The sequence below is a fragment of the Pipistrellus hanaki genome (assembly GCF_964339955.1).
Source record: "Pipistrellus hanaki genome assembly, chromosome: 1".
NCBI classification, from domain to species: Eukaryota; Metazoa; Chordata; class Mammalia; order Chiroptera; family Vespertilionidae; genus Pipistrellus; species Pipistrellus hanaki.
This window is the reverse complement of record NC_140503.1, coordinates 188,740,343-188,759,846: the sequence shown is the minus strand read 5'-3', so window position 1 is coordinate 188,759,846 and position 19,504 is coordinate 188,740,343. Positions and strand designations below refer to the sequence as shown.

Below are 19,504 nucleotides of genomic sequence, written 5' to 3'. Positions count from 1 at the left end.
GGGGGAACAGGGTCATGGAAAGGGGGACCTCACCTTGTACATGGCTAGCATTCCTTGGCACCAGACGTCACAGGCCTTGCCCCTCTAGAATTCAGACTTCGGCTTTAAGGACCCGTGAGTACTCATTAACTTCAAAATTATTTTCTTTTTTAAATATATTTTATTGATTTTTTACAGAGAGGAAGAGAGGGATAGTTAGAAACATCGATGAGAGAGAAACATCGATCAGCTGCCTCCTGCACACTCCTCACTGGGGATGTGTCTGCAACCAAGGTACATGCCCTTGACCAGAATAGAACCCAGGACCTTTCGGTCCGCAGGCTGACGCTCTATCCATTGAGCCAAACCAATTTTGGCTAACTTCAAAATTATTTTCATTCTGCTTTCTGTGGAGCTGTAAAAGGCATGATATGATAACATTACCAAATAATTTCAATCTAAATGCGTCCAAAGAGAACAGATTTTATAACTTACACAGACACATACAAATAAAAACAGCCACCATCTATTGAGTGTTCACATGTGCCAGGTACTTTCCTAAGCACTTGATATACTGTTCTTCATTTACACCTCACAGCAATCCTGAGAAATAGTACTGTTATAGTCTCTGTTGTCCAAATGGGAAAACTGAGACACATTTAAATTTTACTTATTGTATGGAATTCTCCTGCATGTTAAAAGGTGGGCTAAGGAGCCTGGATGGTGTGTTCGGTGGTTAGAACATCAGCCAGCACACCAAAGGGTCACAGGTTCTATCTCTGGTCCTGGCACATGTGAGAGACAACCAATCAATATGTCTCCCACATTGATGTTTCTCTTTCTCCCTCCCCACCCTCCCTTCCACTCTCTCTAAAAATCAATGGGAAAACATCCTCAGGTGAAGATTAACAAAGAAAAAGAAAAGGTGGGCTAAGGACTAGTGTACCATCACTAGTTTCCCAGAGATGAGCATTGCAGCAGAAGGACTAGAAAGGGTAAACTACCTACCTAGTTCAACACAAGGAGGAAGAGAGAAGTGGCCATAGGGAACAGTGGTTAAGAATGTGGACTTGAGCCTGGCTAGCGTTGCTCAGTGGTTGAGCGTCGACCTATGAGCCAGGAGGTCATGATTCAATTCCCAGTCTGGGCACATGCTCAGGATGCGGGCTCAATTCCCGATTGGGGGTGTGCAGGAGGTAGCCGATTAATGATTCTCTCTCATCATTGATGTTTCTATCTCTCCCTCTCCCTTCCTCTCTGAAAGCAATAAAAACATATCTTAAAAGAAAAAAGATTGTGGACTTTAGAGTCAGACATATCTGGGCTTAAATTTCAGCTCTGTGCAACCATGGACACGTTATTTCATCTCTCCGTGCCCTGGATCCCATCTCGTTAAAGTAGGGATAACAGTTATTATGAAGATTTAAAAATGAGATTAGATCTCTTGGAACTGGGCCTGATCAGTAGAAAAGACAAAAGCGGTAGCTGCTGTCATTACTATTATTCACCTCAAATCAGCTTGTCCACAGCTACAGAGAGGAGGTATTCTGAAAACATTTGCTAATTTCACAACTTACCCTTTTTCAAATTGTTCCGTAGCAAATTTTCATTTTTAAATTTTAAGTGAACTAAATTAATTTTGTTTTAAGAAAATATTTAGATAATTTTAAAATATTTGAGATAATTGAATACACCCTGAGAAATTTTCAGAACTTGGATGGGTACGCACTGAAATAGAAAACTGGTTGCCAGAAGTGAGGACAGAGACGTCACCTTAGCTCCTCCACGTTTAGCTATGTTCACGTGTCATGTGCTAAAGATTTGTAAGTCGTTGGAGGCGATTGATGGCTTCATGATGGAGAGGGGAGATTGCACCCTGTCGTTCATTTAACCTCACTTTGGAACTGTGCCTGCTCAATAGAAAAGACAAACGTGGTTGACAGGTAGCTAGGCAAAGGAAGCTAGAGGCACAGCTCTCTGCCCAGCTCTGCCACGTGCTGACAGCACCACTCTCTATAGAAAGGAGGTATTTTGAAGCAGCTATCCTCTTTTGCCTCAGTTTCTGGATCTCTAAAAAGGACACATGAACGATTAACTGCAAAAGGCCTAGTTGTGATAAGCAAATAAGCGAATGCCTAGACTATTACCTGGCAGAAAATAACATTTGGAAAATGTTAGTTATTATTAATTCTTTACAAAATGTGAATAAAACGAGGAATGAACTGTAATAGATTCTTGGTTAGTTATATTTGGATTGTATACCAGACACAAAAGACCTTAGCCAGGGAGAAAGACAGATTCACATTTTATTTATGTTTGCTGTTATTTGTGTTGTGGTATATAGCTTTAGATTTTCTCAGAAAATAACCTCAATTCCTGTAGTAAAGTACTTCTCAACTTTTTAAGAAGGAAAATTGATAATTTAATTGATTGGTTAGATTAATTTTAATTAGTTTTGAGTACTAAAGAATAAGATTTTGTTGGGTAGAATTGTCTTTTTTTTTGTTACTTAAAGTGTCCCTTATTTTTTTTTATTGTGATGAAAAACATATAACATATAATTTCCATCTTTTTTTTTTTCAATTATAGTTCACATTCAGTATTATTCTGTATTAATTTTAGGTGTGCAATATAATGGTTAGACAATCATATACTTTACACAGTGGTCTCCCTGATATTTGAAGTACCCACCCTGGCCCATACATAGCTATTACAATATTATTTTTTCCCCATTGACCTCTCCCCAGCCACCACCCCCCAGTGTCTGTGTAGATTGGTAATGCTTATCTGTATGCATACAAGTCTTTTGGTTGACACACACACACCCCACCTGAATGACCTTCCCTCTGAGTTTTGACAGTTCAATGCTTCTCTGTTTCTAGATCTATTTTTGTTCATCAGTTTATGTTGTTCACTATATAGAATTGAGTTTTGGGGGACCACAAACCTTTATAATAATAGCTAAGATATTTTGCTCCCCAAATCAATTTTTACCCCCATAGGAACTCTGTCACCTCCATTGAGAAAATAGACTAGAGTAATTATTATCTTTACAAAGATGTAGTTTCATTTTTTAAACAAAAAGTTTTGTAATCACTTTACTAAAACTAGCACTAGATGGTGACTGTGCAAAATAACTTTCTCATTTCTTTCTGTCCCTAATAGATGAGAAGGGATTTGCAGCACTGGGACAGCGCTCTACAGCTGGCAAAGCGATTAGCCCCGGACCAGATACCACTGATCTCCAAAGAATATGCTATTCAGCTTGAATTCACGTAAGTCCTCATCTTATATGTTTCAATTGCTACCTAATTGCTGACTTACTGACTACTGACTACTGAAATTATTACTGAGTATCTTAAGTTCTAAACTACCATTGTTATAAGGCCCTCCATTGATTTAATAATTTCTTTTTCAGGGGAAATTAGACTAATTATACAAAAAAAAAAAAAAAAATTTTTTCTTACTAATGTTGTCTTATCCATGCATTTATCCACTTTCATTTTTAGCATCAAGTTTGGGTCTTAGATAAGCCTTTTCTATATTTAGTCTAAATATTGTTTTGAATCACATATGACTATCAGGGTGACATACTGCTTTTCAGAACCTAAGCTCATGATCTTGACTTCTTTGAACACTTTGAGGATTTATAGTGTAATTTCAAGGCAGAGTGAATAATACCAGGTATTGGACTACAAATTCTATTTGCTTTATTTTGTAGTTTTTCTTTTTTAAATTGAATTGCATATGGACAATATTCAGTGCCTGAGTGATATAATACATGAATAGGCTTCACGAATCTTTCCTTCCTTTGGAAATGCCATCTTCTATTCTGAGAGATTTAGGATTTTCCAGTGCACTTAGTCACTAGATAGTCTTACTTATCAATAGTCCTAATTGACAAACTAGATTTTTATTTCAGTGCTGCATAAATGTGTAATTTTAGAAGCATTCAAGATCCACTTTTAATTCACATTCAGTTATGCTTATTGCTACTAATGCAAATACCCACAGAGGCAATAAATGAATAATTCATTTGCAAATATAAGTCCCCATATGTATGTGCAGTGTTAATTATATCACAACTGGACAATTTTTTTCTTAATTTAAAAAAATATATTTTTATTGACTTCAGAGAGGAAGGGAGAGGGAGAGAGAGAAACTTCAATGAGAGAGAATCATTGATCGGTTGCCTCCTGCATGCCCCATACTGGGAACCAAGCTTGCAACCAAGGTATGTCCCCTTGACCGGAATAAAACCCAGGACCCTTCATTCCACAGGCCAATGCTCTAACCACTGAGCCAAACCAGTTAGGGCTTTTCTGACATTTTTACGATACATTTCAATTTCAAGAATAATAAGTGTGGTAAAATATTATTCTTTGAACAAAGGGAATATGGTTCTAACATTTTATTTTTAAGAGTTTTTATATAATTCCACTTTATTTTCATATAGACTTTGGATTCATTGAGAATATTGACACACAGATTATAATTATGGAAATTATTCTCATCAAAAATACTCTTTCATTTGTAACCAAGAGACCTTATTTTAAATTTTGCAAATAAACAACTTTTTGGAGACTATATTTCTTCTTAATCAACCAGGATTTACATTTGTCATATCTCTGCCCCTTACAAAGTAAACTCATTTATTAAAAAGGACAAATTGGAATTTTAGCGCATACAACAGGGACAGGCCCCAGGACCCTGGCCCTCCATCTCTGTCTGAGGGTGATGGGTCTTAGAGTAAGAAACTTCTGGGCAACAGTGGTGACTCACCATGTCCTGGCAGAGCACAAACACCCAGTCAGCCCTCACCATCTAAGATTTGGATGTTCTCCAGGGGAATCGAAGTGTTTGTAGCCAAAGCTCACATTGTCTCGTTGCAGTCACAGGAGCTGAGTCAACTGGAAGTCTGTGCTTTGTTGTTGGTATATTTTAACCTTTTCTGCTCAATATTTGACCATGAAGCCATCAGTTCCCAAAACTTTCACTGATACTTATATGCTGGTCCCCAACTGATCAGCAGAGTTCCTTTGTGGTGATAGTAGCAGATTAGGTATATCTCATCAACCTCAAATATCTCAGTAGCCTCCAGCTTCTAATTTTGACACCTAAGGCCCTAGGTTTATGCTCAGTTCCAAGTTTGCTTCTAATCCAAGACCTTGATTAGGTCAAAGCAGGACCAGTCTGCCAGCTGTGGGAGGGATTTAGCTCTCTAGTCTAGGATTAGACTCATGAGCTAGATCCATAAGAGAGTTCCATAATAGAATGATGAAGTGAGTGAGCTAAAATAACCTAAAAATAAAGCAAGAGTTCCAAATATCTTTTTTTAATATTTTTTATTTACTTAAGAGAGGAAGGGATATGGAGAGAGAATCATTGATCAGCTGCCTACTGGGGATCGAGTGTATATCCAGGCATGTGCTGTGACTGGGAATTGAACCGTGACCTACTGGTTCATGAGTTGCCACTCAACCACTGAGCCAGACCGGCTGGCTAAAAATTATCTTTATTTAGCATCTCCTAATTGGGCTTGCCCAGGGAAAACCTCAGACTCCTAAAGGGAGGATCTATCATTCCATTTGTTAGGAGTCATTCCTAGTTGTGTTCTGACATAATTGAGTCCAAATATTAGAAATTTCCACTTAGTAACATTTCTGGCTGTGTGTCCAAAAGGGAGTTCTCAATCAGCAGAACAGCTTATCTTAAAATAAATAAATAAATAAATTCCCCGTTCACAAACAGATGAGGAAATTGAGTGAGGCTTAGAGGGATTGAATGAGCTGCCTAAGCTGACAGGGTGGAACTCAGGTGGATCTCAAATAACACAATCTACAGAGCCAATTAATTTATTCTGGAGGAGATGTTTTCTCAGAAGATGGATTTCCAAATGGACCTCAAAAAATCACTATCCGTCAGGACTGGTTTGGCTCAGTGGATAGAGCGTCGCTTGCGGACTGAAAGATCCCGGGTTCGATTCCGGGCAAGGGCATGTACCTTGGTTGTGGGCACATCCCCAGTAGAGGGTGTGCAAGAGGCAGCTGATCGATGATTCTCTCTCGTCGATGTTTCTAACTCTCTATCCCTCTCTCTTCCTCTCTGTGAAAATTCAATAAAATATATATATTTTTTTAAAAATCACTATCCATTCTGGCCCAAATAATAAAAATGAACGGAGGACATTTATGTGTCTTCCGGATCTGCAGGTACGTGTTAGCATCATTCATGGGATTAGGGAGTAATATTATTTATATTTTGAATAATACTTTTTATCAGAAAGAACCAGTGCCCTCAGTAATGTAACCCTAGTGTTTTGTTCCATTTCTACCCAGATTTTCTCGATACATATTGTACTTAAAAATATTGGATGTCTGGGGCGGAAACACTGATTTTTGTGGTCACATGATTGTCATTTACTCTCCTGAAGGAGATAATTAACCAAAAGTGGCTCATAAGATTTTACTTAGATCCCAAAGATGCCTAGAATGCTACACAGCTAGTACTTTACAGCCTAGCATAACCCAGTTAAACAGTTGTTTTAAAGTAGCAAAATAAAGCACTGCGCTTGAAAGAATGCTAGTGTATTGTTGTGCATCACATCTACTGTGAGCTGAAACAACTCAATGACAAAGATTAACTTCTAAATCTCATGCATGTAAATAAGATACTTAAATATGTATTAAAATCCACTCTGATTTTTCTTTCAGGGGTGATTATGTAAATGCCTTGGCTCATTATGAGAAAGGAATAACAGGTGAAAATAAGGTAATCTTGAATAAAAATAAGATACACATAATTATCTTTGTGCTTGTTATTTCATTTGAATATATCATGATCTTATTTGTATTGTATAATATTTATGGAATACTTAGCAGGTAAGCCTTTTCTCAGTTTATTAACAATTTTGCAAGGGTATATAGATCATTTTAAACTCTTGCAAACTGAAGATGACAATACATTTAGTGGTTAGTACATGTATCTTTAGCTACCCAAGATGGTATTTCTTTTTTTTTCTTTTAAATATATTTTATTGATTTTTTTACAGAGAGGAAGGGAGAGAGATAGAGAGCTTGAAACGTCGATGAGAGAGAAACATCAACCAGCTGCCTCTTGCTCATCCCCCACCAGGGATGTGCCCGCAACCAAGGTACATGCCCTTGCCCGGAATCGAACCCGGAACCTTTCAGTGACGCTCTACCACTGATCCAAACCGGTTTCGGCCTAAGATGGTATTTCTGAAGGATATAATCTTACAGATGAGATTTCTAGGTCATAAAATGTGTGCTTTTAATTTTTTGTACTGCTAAAGGAAATGGCAATCATTCATACAGCTGTCCGTCATGGATGAAAGTGTCCATTTCCCCCCACATTCTTAACACAGTGAATGTTATCAATTGTTTTTATCTCTGCCAGTTTGATCAGCAAGAAAAAGTTTTTCACTTTTTTTTATGCATTTGATTATTAATGAGCTTTTAATTATTGAGCTTTTTTTATTGACCAATTGTATTTTTTATGAATTGTCCAATCATATCCTTGGCTCATTGGTCTCTTGGCTTTTTGATATTTTTTTTGTTAGGTTACATCTATTCTAGTTCATTCTTTATTTGTGAAATCAAATTGTCAGATCTAGCCCCTTGTGGCTATTTAAGTTATTTTAAGTTAAATAAAATTTAACATTGAGTTTCTCTGTCCCAATAGCCGTTTTTAAGTGCTCAGTAGCCACTTGTGGCTGTTAATAAAGCAGACATCATCACAGAATGTTCTACCGAATACACTGCTTTACATAAAATGTAATCTGACATTACATTTTACTAGTTCAGATTCGTTATTTGAAAAATTATTTAGTTATCTTCAATAAAGTAACCAACTTTAAATGAAATTTTTATCTTTAATCATGCCCAGTAGAGAGATCTTCAATTTGATAAATGGGTTTTCTCTTAATTTTATCCATAGCATATATGCTTACATATCCAGTACATTTTTTCTTACATAAGATTTAACAGCAGGAAGACATACAGAGATATGCAAAGGTATTAGGACAAAAGGCAGTAAAAATTTGGTCTTTTGTACAAAAGATATAGACGTAAGAAAAAAAATGCTCCCAAGTCTCAAAGATACTCCTGAAGATATTAATGGAAGTTAACCATAACTTTTGGCTCATTTTAGATTTAAATTCATCTTTTGACTAAAATACATTATTTTAAGTTAGGATCTGATTTGTTAGTTATTTGCCTTTTAATTTCAGGAACATGATGAACTGTGTCTGGCCGGAGTGGCCCAGATGTCCATAAGAATGGGAGACATACGACGAGGGGTTAACCAGGCCCTCAAGCATCCCAGCAGGGTTCTCAAAAGAGACTGCGGGGCCATTCTGGAGAATATGAAGGTATGCTTTTCTGTGCTTACGTACTCATGTGATTTTATACATAGTAAGTTTAATATTTTAATAATCTCATATCCTTTTAGCAATATTCAGAAGCAGCCCAACTATATGAAAAAGGCCTCTACTATGACAAAGCAGCATCTGTTTACATACGCTATAAGAATTGGTAAGAATTTGCTGAAATTTGTTCTGAGCAGGTATGGAAATGAAGGTGTCCCGGTGCTCTTCCCACCTGATCAGATAAGTTACTAGAAGAAAGAATTAGGGATTGCCCCAAAGAGTTAATGAACTAACCACCATTTTCCTATCAGGTTGGCAGAGAGGGGTGGTCAAGAGAAAAACCAATTAAATCTTTAACTGTAAGAGCCAAGATTTTTAAAAGTTCAAGATTTTTAAAAGTTATGTTTTGAATGCTGAAGACTAACATTTGATTGTAGGAAGCTACTTTTAGATGAACATCGCGATGATATATTTTTCTCCTGCATCTACTTTTCTAGGGCAAAAGTCGGTGAACTTCTGCCTCATGTCTCTTCCCCCAAGATTTACCTGCAGTATGCCAAAGCCAAAGAAGCAGATGGGAGGTCTGTACGATTTCTCACATTTCCATTAATGCACAGTAATGTTTTACACATCAGCAATGATGTTTGCAGCCCTCTGAGAAAGCAAAGCAGAGAAACAGCAAACAGCTCTGCCCTGCGCCTGGCCTGAAGTGCCAGGCCGTTAAATTCTCTCAAACTTATATACCTCAGTTGAATCTGCATGTATTCAAATGCAGAGTATTTTTATTTGAGCATTAAATACTAGGAGTGGACATTTTTATTTAATATGGCATGAAAACAAAGTTGGTAATAGTCATTTTTCTTAAGGAGGATAACTTGCTGATGCAGAGAGAGAAAAAGTGAAGAAACATAAATTCCACAACTGTGGTTGCACTTTTTAAGCTTCAAAACAGTATTAAAATATAGCAATTGATGGTTAATATCCTGAATACACAAAGGTCTCCTGCAACCTCATACAAGAAACTCAAAGATGCTAGGAAGAAAAAGACAGGAAGACCCTCAGGAGGAAATACAATTATAAAATTGCATTTCATGCAAATATGAAATATCTCTACCTTACTAATAATTAAAGCAACAGTGTATCATTTTAACCTATCATGTTGGGAGAGATTATATTAAATCAATGACCATACTGTCCAAATGCACTTTTTAGACCTTATTGATGGCAGTATGAATTTCTAAAACCTTTAAAAAGTTATTGAACAATATCTGTTAAGAGATTTTTAAAGGTTAATACCCTCCACTTTTAGAAAAGTAACCTTAGGAATAGAGATATACATTAAATAAATGAGCTGGAGAGCTAGTGTACTGAAGAGAAATTGAGCGCCATCTAGAGGTCAACACAAAGATTTTCCATATCACTGTTAAGCTTTACTACTGTGTTTCCCCGAAAATAAAACATCCTCCGAAAATAAAACCTACTTACAGGTTTCCTTCTGAATGAAATATAAGGCATCCCCCCGAAAATAAGGCCCCCCCTAGGCTCTCTCTCAGAATGAAAATTAATTTACCGTAAACTGGTCGCTAGGGCCATGGAAGTTAATGACTACATTGAAAATAGAATGGAGAGAAGTCAGCGTGGAAACTTTGTGAAACCTAAACTGCAAGAAGTTGTGACTTGGGTGAAGAATTCATGGGAGAAAACCACTGACAGTTGCATTGCAAATGCACTGCGAGCAGGCTACCTTGACAAGAAGTACTCATTTAAAGACAGTGCTATTGCTAAACATGAGAGATTTGGTCCACTGATTCTGAAAGAAATGGTCACAAGAAACTCACCAGGAAATTCAGGAATTGGATTGTTATGATGATGTTCCAGAAGATGATGACATGATTGTCATTGAATAAATGAGTAAATTCTTGATACTGTAGGATTCAGTTTGTCTGGTTTGTGTTGACAACTACCGTACTACCGTACCGTATACAGGTAATAAATTTTCCTAATTTTCATTTAACAATAAATGTGTACCGTATTCTTCTTCATAGAAAAATAAGACATCCCCTGAAAATAAGACCTAGTGCATCTTTGGGAGCAAAAATTAATATAAGACACTGTCTTATTTTCGGGGAAACAGGGTAGTATAACTGGGGAAAAAAAATCTTGTTTTCTAAAATAAGCCTATATTAATATTGTAATATTTCAACTTTGAAAAAGAGTACAATATAAAATATTATGGAGATATTATTCAGATAAGAAAACAAAATTCGGTATTTTACCTTACTTTATTAAACCTATAACGAACATATTTTATTTATTTATTTATTTTTAACTCTTTTTAAAAAAATATATTTTATTGATTTTTTACAGAGAGGAAGAGAGAGGGACAGAGAGTTAGAAACATCGATGAGAGAGAATCATCGATGAGCTGCCTCTTGCACACTCCCCCCACTGGGGATGTGCCTGCAACCAAGGTACATGCCCTTGACCGGAATCGAACCTGGGACCTTTCAGTCCACAGGCCGACGCTCTATCCACTGAGCCAAACCGGTTTCGGCAAGAACGTATTTTAGTGAGATGGTTGTTGGTATTCCTTCTGAAAAAGAAGTTCCATAAAAATAATCAGTTACCACAATAAAAGGGGAAAATGCCCCAACCATTTATTGACATTTTCCCCCAAATGTGCAGTAAGAAGAAAGTTTGTCTGAACTAAGAATTTCTTTTAGATACAAAGAAGCTGTGGTGGCCTATGAGAATGCAAAGCAATGGAACAGTGTCATCCGGATCTATCTGGATCACCTCAACAATCCTGAAAAGGCTGTCAGTATCGTCAGAGAGACCCAGTCTCTGGATGGAGCCAAAATGGTAGCCAGGTAGCATAAGGCATTAATAGTTTGATTTCCAAAAACTAGCCTTAAAGGAAAGCCCCTGCTTCCCTTTAGCAAACAAATTCAAATGGAATGCTTATTTTCTTTCTTTCTTTTCTAAGTGTTTAAATTCAAAGACTGTTGTGGTCACTGTATGAGAGGGTGTTTTTCCAATATTAGCATCATAGACTATAGAACTGCAGTTCACCTCATACATTTTTATTGTTAAGTGGCTTCTCATGGTTGTGAAATACTTTATTTTGTAAATGACAAGCTTATTTGAAGCGAGTCGAGCTCATTTAGTACTTTGTTTTAGGTTTTTCCTACAGCTAGGTGATTACGGATCTGCCATCCAGTTTCTTGTCATGTCCAAGTGTAATAATGAAGCTTTCACACTGGCTCAGCAACACAACAAGATGGAAATCTATGCAGATATTATTGGTAAATGTCATTGTTTCCCCTGATTTCTCTTAAGGATTTTTACCATATAAACATTTTGATTCTCAGAATTTAATGATCAGGTTGGTATAACCACAAGCACAGGCATACCCACCATTTTTACATAGAAACACACAAATATCTATGTTACTTCTTGGATTTCAAGATCCCTACTATCACCTTAAGGTGATATGAAATTATAAGACCATTTTCAAAACTTAAGGATTTGGGGGTAACTTCCAAGAGCAGAGAAGCCAGATTTCCCATATCCTGCTTTGGATCAGCCAGTGGTAAAGCAAGGTTCCTAAATGAAGGTGATATAAATGCAGAATGAGTTTTGAAAAAATGAATGTTTTTATAAATTTTTAAAAATTGAGTTATAAATTAAGAATATATGGTTACTAAAAAAAAAAAAAAAAAGAATATATGGTTACTTTTTTGTGAAGAGTAATATACAAAAGATGTGTTTTTAAAGGTTTTGAAAGATCAAAGAGAATTTTATATTCTGAGAACACCTGCTTACCGGTTTTCCTTCCCATGTTTGCGATTATTCTTAGAAACTACTGAAATAATGTTCAGGTTTTCATTTTATAGGCCATACTTAACATTGTCATGTTGTTTTGCTTTGGAGTTTGTTTGTTAGTTTCTTGGGGGGTTGGTGGTAAAATATATGTAACATAAATTTACCATTTTAACCATTTTTAAGTATGGGACTAAGTACGTTCACACTGCTGTGCAATCATTGCCACCATCCATCTCCAGAACCTTTTCCTCATCTTAAACTAAAACTCTATCCATAAACCATAACTCTCCCCATCCCCCAGCCCCCGGTAAGCACTGTTCTACTGTTTCTAAATTTGACTATTTGTGACACCTCATATAAGTGGAATCATAAAATATTTGACTTTTGTGTTACTTAAGAATTGATGATAGGATTCATGAGAAAAATTTTAAGTCTTCAAGGGAATACTTAAAATTTTTCTGTATAGTCTGTATAACCCTAACCCTAACCCTAACCTTAACCTTAACCCTAGGTAAAAGCACCTTCTGATATCTTAGGAAGTCGTTCAGATAATTGGAGAAAATAGTTATTGAAAAAAAGGATGTATATGTAAAAGCAACATTAACATTATTAATGCCCAACTTGACAGATGATATTTCTAACATTAAAAATCACCATTGCCGGGCCAGCATGGCTCAGTGGTTGAGCATCAACCTATGAACCAGAAGATCATGATTCGATTCCAGGTCAGGGCACATGCCTGGCTTGCAGGCTTGATCCCCAGTAGAGGGCATGCAGATGGCAGTCAATCAATGATTCTCTAATGAAGTTTTTTTTTTCTCTCTCTCCCTCTTCCTTCCTCTCTGAAATCAATTTTTAAAAATCATCATTGCGCCGAAACTGGTTTGGCTCAATGGATAGAGCGTCGGCTTGGGGATTGAAGGGTCCCAGGTTCGATTCCGGTCAAGGGCATGTACCTTGGTTGCGGGCATATCCCCAGTAGGGGGTGTGCAAGAGGCAGCTGATCGATGACTCTCTCTCATCGATATTTCTAACTCTCTATCTCTCTCCTTTCCTCTCTGTAAAAATTCAATAAAATATATTTAAAAAATAAAATAAAAAAATAAAAAATAAAAAAATAAAAATCATCATTGCACTAAATTATTTAAATTTCTCTAATTTCATAAGGATGTGGCTTATGCTATATCATACATCCTTCCACACCCCCCCCCCAAAAAAAAAAAAAAAAACAAAAAAAAAACAACCCAATACTTTTCTCCACCTTTCTTTATCCCTTTCTCTTATAAGCTCCATGTCTGCCTTGGGCTGGAGGCACAAGTATCCTACTGGGTCTCCAACTCCCATGACTAAATGTAAACAATGAATTAGAACTCCAGCTTTCTTCCTCTCTGCTTAATATAGTTGGGCCTCAAACCAAAAGAATAACAGTATTTTTCTTTAAATGGCATCTAATGGCCACTTGAATGTCAACTTCCTTACTTACCTGACAAATGCATACAGACTATTGTTGAGACCAGGCATTGCTGAGAAAGGGAGATGGGTTACTTTTGCATTATAGTTAACTTGGCTCAGCCAGTGGTAAAGCAAGGTTCCCAAATTGTTCTGAAACTCTAGGCAAATCATGGTTGAGATTATAGTCAGTTATTTCTGTTTTAGGAAACGAGATTGAGACTCTTAAAGCATGTCAAACCATATCTTGAATTCTCAGAGACTCAACTTTCCTCTCCTGTGGCCTTTTGAGGGAAAAGCTGGAACAAGTTGATGTGTGGAATGATTGTGATGACTGTGTTTTGTGATGAAAACAGACACTGATAATAACATTATTTGCTTATGAAGTTTTTAATCAACCTGTTTTTAGGTCTTATTTTTAGTTAACAATAAAAGTAAAGTTTTGCTCAAATATTTTACTCAGTGAACTTCTGTTGTAGGTTCTGAAAACACTACCAATGAAGACTATCAAAGCATTGCCTTGTATTTTGAAGGAGAGAAAAGGCATTTTCAGGCTGGGAAGTTCTTCCTGCTGTGTGGCCAGTATTCACGAGTTAGTATGTGCCAAGGAAACATGCATTGGACTCCACAGGAATGGTTACAGGAAATAATTAAACATATACTGTTTTTAATTCAGCTCTAAAATCTCCTCTCTGCCACAGCCAGTCCCCTTCTTCCTTCGTAATGTCTCTCATGTCTTCTTTTCATTCCAGCTACCATCATTTAATCCAAACCCAGCTAGCTTCCCCTAGGTTACTGCAATAGTTTTTATTTTCCCCGTTTTTAGTTTCTCCTCCTATCACTTATCCTTCCCTTTGTTCCCCAAATGGTACTTTTAGTGCCAAAAAGCCCCTGAAACACAGGGTTACTCTGTTCAAGCGAGGGGCATATAGTATATACGGGAAGCTGTGGGAGCGTTGTGCTCATGTGCGACAGGACAGGGACTGCTGGGTGGCATCTGAGGGAACAGCTGCTGCTCCCTCCACAAGATTGTTGTCAGTCAGTCCTGCCAGATAAGAATCGGAAGTCTGAGTCTCCCAGTTTTAAAATACAGGCACAGGCATTTATAGACAACCTTTTGGTCGGAGAAACGTGTGTGAATTTGCCTTTAGGCCATCAATTTGCCATTTCTACCTCTTCGATACCAAGTCCAAACCCTTCCACAATTGGACCCACCAGCCTGCGCTTCCCAATCTGGCACCCAGCTATTTCCATTGAAAAATCCTACACTCCCACTCACCTTTTCCCACCCTTGTTTTCCAGTGAGATTCCTCTCTGCCCTCTTCCCCACTTACCAGTCTTTTAAGCTGTTATAACCTTACATGGTAATATAACCTTAGATGTGGTGGTATGATGTTACAGAATTAGACAGTTATGGTTTAAATGGTTCCTTATGAGCACATCATACAGACCACCCAATTAGATTGTATGTAGTACAAAAAGATGCAATAGCATAACCTCTGTAGCATCTAACACAGTCTTATTAAATACATAGTAACAGATTGTCCACAAGTATTTGTTGAATGAGTAAGTGAATGAAAATAAATCCTACTGAAAGAGGGCACACTTTTTATTGTCATTTCATCAGAAATGAACTAAATTCTTCAGAGGACTCACTGAATCCTTCCATTTTTTAAAACTAAACTCAGCCTGTTAAGTATATATTTTAAGATCCAACTCTGTGTAACCCCTAGTTGAGATGATATTTTTACAGACTATAATAACTTTGTGTGTATGTGTGTGTGTCAGTCAAAGCTTTGTTTTTTCTCAATGTGAAAGCAGTCCAAAGAGTTTTAATTGTTATACAATTCTCATTTCAGGCACTTAAACACTTCCTAAAATGTCCAAGCTCCGAAAATAATGCAGCAATAGAAATGGCGATTGAAACTGTAAGTAAGCTCTGCAATGAAACTTTCGTGTTTTCAAACCATTTAGAGACATTTCCAAACATGTACAGAAGTGACCAAGCATTGTAACAATCTCCCTAAACTCATTGTCTAACATCAGCAGCTATCAACACGTAGCTGGTCTTACTTTGTTCATAGCAACCCTCCTTTCTATATCATTTTAAGTAAATCACAGATGTTATTCTCTAGATGTTAATAGTCACTTCCCTTAAGAAAGTTTTTAGTGAAACATCCAGTATGTCCTCTCTGGGTATATTTTTTAAAGTAGTGTTTTGATATAGCAACTTTAAAAAGCTAGTTTCTAAGGGAGGTCTTTATGAATGGCAGCTCTACAAATGAATGAAGAAAAGGCCTGAGCTTGTTTCAGCCACTTGACAATAGGAATTTTTTCACATTTTTAAATCCCATTTCCTTAGCAGATTATTTGTTTTTCTCCCCACCTCTTTTTAGTTTTTAAGATTTGAATTTACAGGTTCTTTCTCTTCCTAAACAGGTTGGTCAGGCCAAAGATGAACTCCTGACCAGTCAGCTGATAGACCACCTGATGGGGGAGAGCGATGGCATGCCGAAGGTCCTGGAATGCTTTTTCCCTCTAAGGGTCTCAGTTAGACTTGACTCTGTCCGTCTTGTTTTTTACATGTTGTAGCTTTTGCATCACAGACACAAAAATTTTCTCTCTGAACGTAGCCTCCGGTCATCTAGACAGACCCTGTGGAGGGTACTCTGTACATTCTCCCTTTGAAATACACATCAGCACCTATGAAATAGCCACAGCTCCAGATAACAATCCTCACCACCCACAATGTTTCTCAAATGTTATAGGGCTTTAGTTATTCTTGAACTGTGAAAAATTATTACTAGAACTATGAGTTAGTACTAGCTCCTAAAAATTCGTGTACTTTATTTGTATTTTAAAAATATTGGGAATTGCCGAAACCGGTTTGGCTCAATGGATAGAGCGTCGGCTTGGGGACTGAAGGGACCCGGGTTCGATTCCGGTCAAGGGCATGTACCTTGGTTGCGGGCATATCCCCGGTGGGGGGTGTGCAAGAGGCAGCTGATCGATGACTCTCTCTCATCGATGTTTCTAACTCTCTCTCTCTCTCCCTTCCTCTCTGTACAAAATCAATAAAATATATTAAAAAAAATATTGGGAATTAATTAAAATCATATTTAGCATAAAAGTAACTCACTAGAAATATAAAGTAGAAATAAATCATTAAGAAGCTATTTTTAAAATGTGTGACTCTCTTGGAGTTTGCACAGAAACTGGTCTTCTCTCAGTCCCAGTGAGGACAGACTCACGCCTGAGAGATGCCCCGATCTTCCCTTCCCCTTTGCTTTGGGGTCCCAGGGGATCTGCTGTGAAGGAACTCGGGTCACGGGTTTGGAGAGAAGGCACTAGATGTCGCACCTGGAGAGGACTGTAACAGTCCTGATCTCCAAACCCGCGGTCTGTTTTTTACAGATAAAAACCTTGTGGTTCAGGGAGGCCAAGTTAACCTGCCAAAAGGGCACACACAGGTCCTCAAACTGTGGTAAACCACCTCTCCTTCCCTCCACTTATTACAGTAATCGGGGTCCAGCACCAAGTTCATGGAATTGTCCAGGGTTAAGGAGAAAAGGAATGGAAAATGCTCCAAGGCCAAAGGAAATTGTATAGGTCTGAGAAACTTATACAGGTGTAAAATTCTTTGAAAGTTTGCCACGTCGGTACACGGTATAAGAATTCATTTCGTGTTCTACTTGTGAGAGGGAACTCCACGGAGCAGGGCGAGGAGCAGAGTGAAGCCAGGTCACGTGGAGGGCCTGGCTGGGAGAGGCCCTGCCGGCTCCCTCTCCCTCGGTGGAATTCTGTAACTGCCTTCCTCCCAGGGAGGGCATGAAGAGCTAAACGAGCTAGTATTTCTCAAGTACTTGGACTATTACCTGGCACATATTAAACTCTAGATAAATACTCGATAAACTATTTATTTGGTTTCTTAAAACAGTATCAACCCTCAGTTACTGGAAAGCGAATGTGATTCTAACTGATATGCAAAATGTTAGGTGTTTCTCCCCTTAGCGACTGAAGAGTGATGTTTCTCTGATGGTTTGTGTGTCAGGATGCCAAGTACCTGTTCCGCCTGTACATGGCCCTGAAGCAGTACCGGGAGGCCGCCCGGACCGCCATCATCATCGCCAGGGAAGAGCAGTCCGCAGGTAGGTCCCTCTTCCCCAGGCTCCCCAGACCCTCCTCCACCGGGGAGGAGGAGCCCGCTTCTAACCGAGGACTGCTCTGAACCAAGACTGGGGGGTGACATCATTTTTAAGTGTCCAGAGCAGTGACATAATTCAGCATCACAGGGGGACATTGAATGTCTCCACTAAAGCCTGTTCTGGTCCCATGCTGTTTACTCCTTTGGGGCCTCAGCTCATGAGAACACACGTACTCGAAGGAGTGAGGGGCACTGCGGCACTGGCTATGGCTGAGAGGAGGCTGGAAAGGTTGGCCGAGGCAGGTCCCGGAGGCCCGAAGTCTCTAAGGCCTGGGGGAGGGTTTTTGTAGGGGTGTGACCTGAGGTTTTGGGGTGAGGGGTGAGACTTGAGGCCTTTACAAGAACACTGACATCAGAATGGAGGCAGATGATGCTCAGAGAGATGACGGGAAGCATTGGCAGAGGCCGGGGAAGAGAGGCTGAATTGGGAGACTCGGAACTTGATGACCCATTGAACTTTGGGGCCAGGTGGGTGCTCTGAGAAAGAGAGACGTCTAGAATGACTCCACCATTTTCTTCCTGAGGGGCTGGCTGGACGGAGTGTCCAGGTGGCCCGATCTGGAAGTGCGGGGAGTGGATGTCCATAGGCAGACTCGGGCCCGTGAAAGGCAGGGCAAAGCCAGGCATTGGGGGACTGTTGGTTCCCTGTGTCCCCCCAGAAGGACTCTGTAGCGGTTTATAAAGCCTATCTTTACTCCCCGGAGACTGAGCCACCACTTCCTGATGTGGAAGGCACCCAGGCTGGATGTTAGTACCATAATTCCAGTAGGAAAAACTGAGTCACTTTAAATAAGAAACTATTAGGATATTACTAATAACGGGATTAAGTCATTTGTAAAATGAGGGCCCATAGAAAACCCTCAGAATTCATCCTTTGCAATAATGTCATTTTTACCACTTTTTTCCAGGCAACTATCGGAATGCACATGACCTTCTCTTCAGTATGTATGCAGAACTGAAGTCCCAGAAGATCAAAATTCCCTCGGAGATGGCCACCAACCTCATGATTCTGCACAGCTACGTGCTCGTCAAGGTGAGCCCCTGGAGCGGGCGGCGTGGGGACAGCCTGCCAGGTGTGCCTGTGCCCTGGAGGGTTTGCTCCCCTGCATCACAGTGACCCCCTCATTCTCTATCTATTATAAACATAATTATACAAGCTCCCGTCTTTTGTGTACAAAAACGCAAAAAGTGAGAATGAATACATATTAATTTCAAATAAAATTAGAAGTATGTATCTTTAAAAACTAGCAAAAGTAGTTTCCTAAAGGAAACAAGGTGAGGTGCATCAGAGGTGGGGCACCGAGGCCCACCAGGTGGGGGGTCAGAGGGACAGCAGGTTTCTGTGTCTTTTTATATTGTTCTGACTTGGAAGCATATGTGTTACCTGGACCAAAAAGGAGATTTGTGGAAAACATTTTTGTTAGTTTTCAGAGCTTGCTAGTTTATTAATTATAAGATAATGGATATTGTACAGTTCCACTAGTTTATTTATAAAAAAATGTTTTTATTGAGGTATAATTGACGTATAGCGTTATACTGATTTTAGGTGGATGCCATAATGATTCAGTATTTGTGCACAGTGTGAAATGATCGCCACCCGAAGTCTCGTTACCGTCCGTCACCGGACAAAGGTCACTGTCAGGGTTCACTTTCTTGGC

The 19,504-nt window shown here is 38.7% G+C and overlaps 1 protein-coding gene across 1 annotated transcript in view; it reads left to right on the top strand.

The window, feature by feature from the left end:
- The window catches only part of WDR19 (WD repeat domain 19), a 64,130-nt gene that overhangs the window by 32,736 nt on the left and 11,890 nt on the right, over positions 1 to 19,504 (top strand). Inside the window, 12 exon segments of the mRNA XM_084900491.1 lie at positions 3,145 to 3,254; positions 6,693 to 6,750; positions 8,231 to 8,371; positions 8,452 to 8,534; positions 8,866 to 8,949; positions 11,092 to 11,238; positions 11,549 to 11,673; positions 14,122 to 14,234; positions 15,502 to 15,570; positions 16,082 to 16,159; positions 17,694 to 17,790; positions 18,755 to 18,879. Of these exon segments, the coding sequence (XP_084756617.1) occupies positions 3,145 to 3,254; positions 6,693 to 6,750; positions 8,231 to 8,371; positions 8,452 to 8,534; positions 8,866 to 8,949; positions 11,092 to 11,238; positions 11,549 to 11,673; positions 14,122 to 14,234; positions 15,502 to 15,570; positions 16,082 to 16,159; positions 17,694 to 17,790; positions 18,755 to 18,879 (1,230 nt within the window).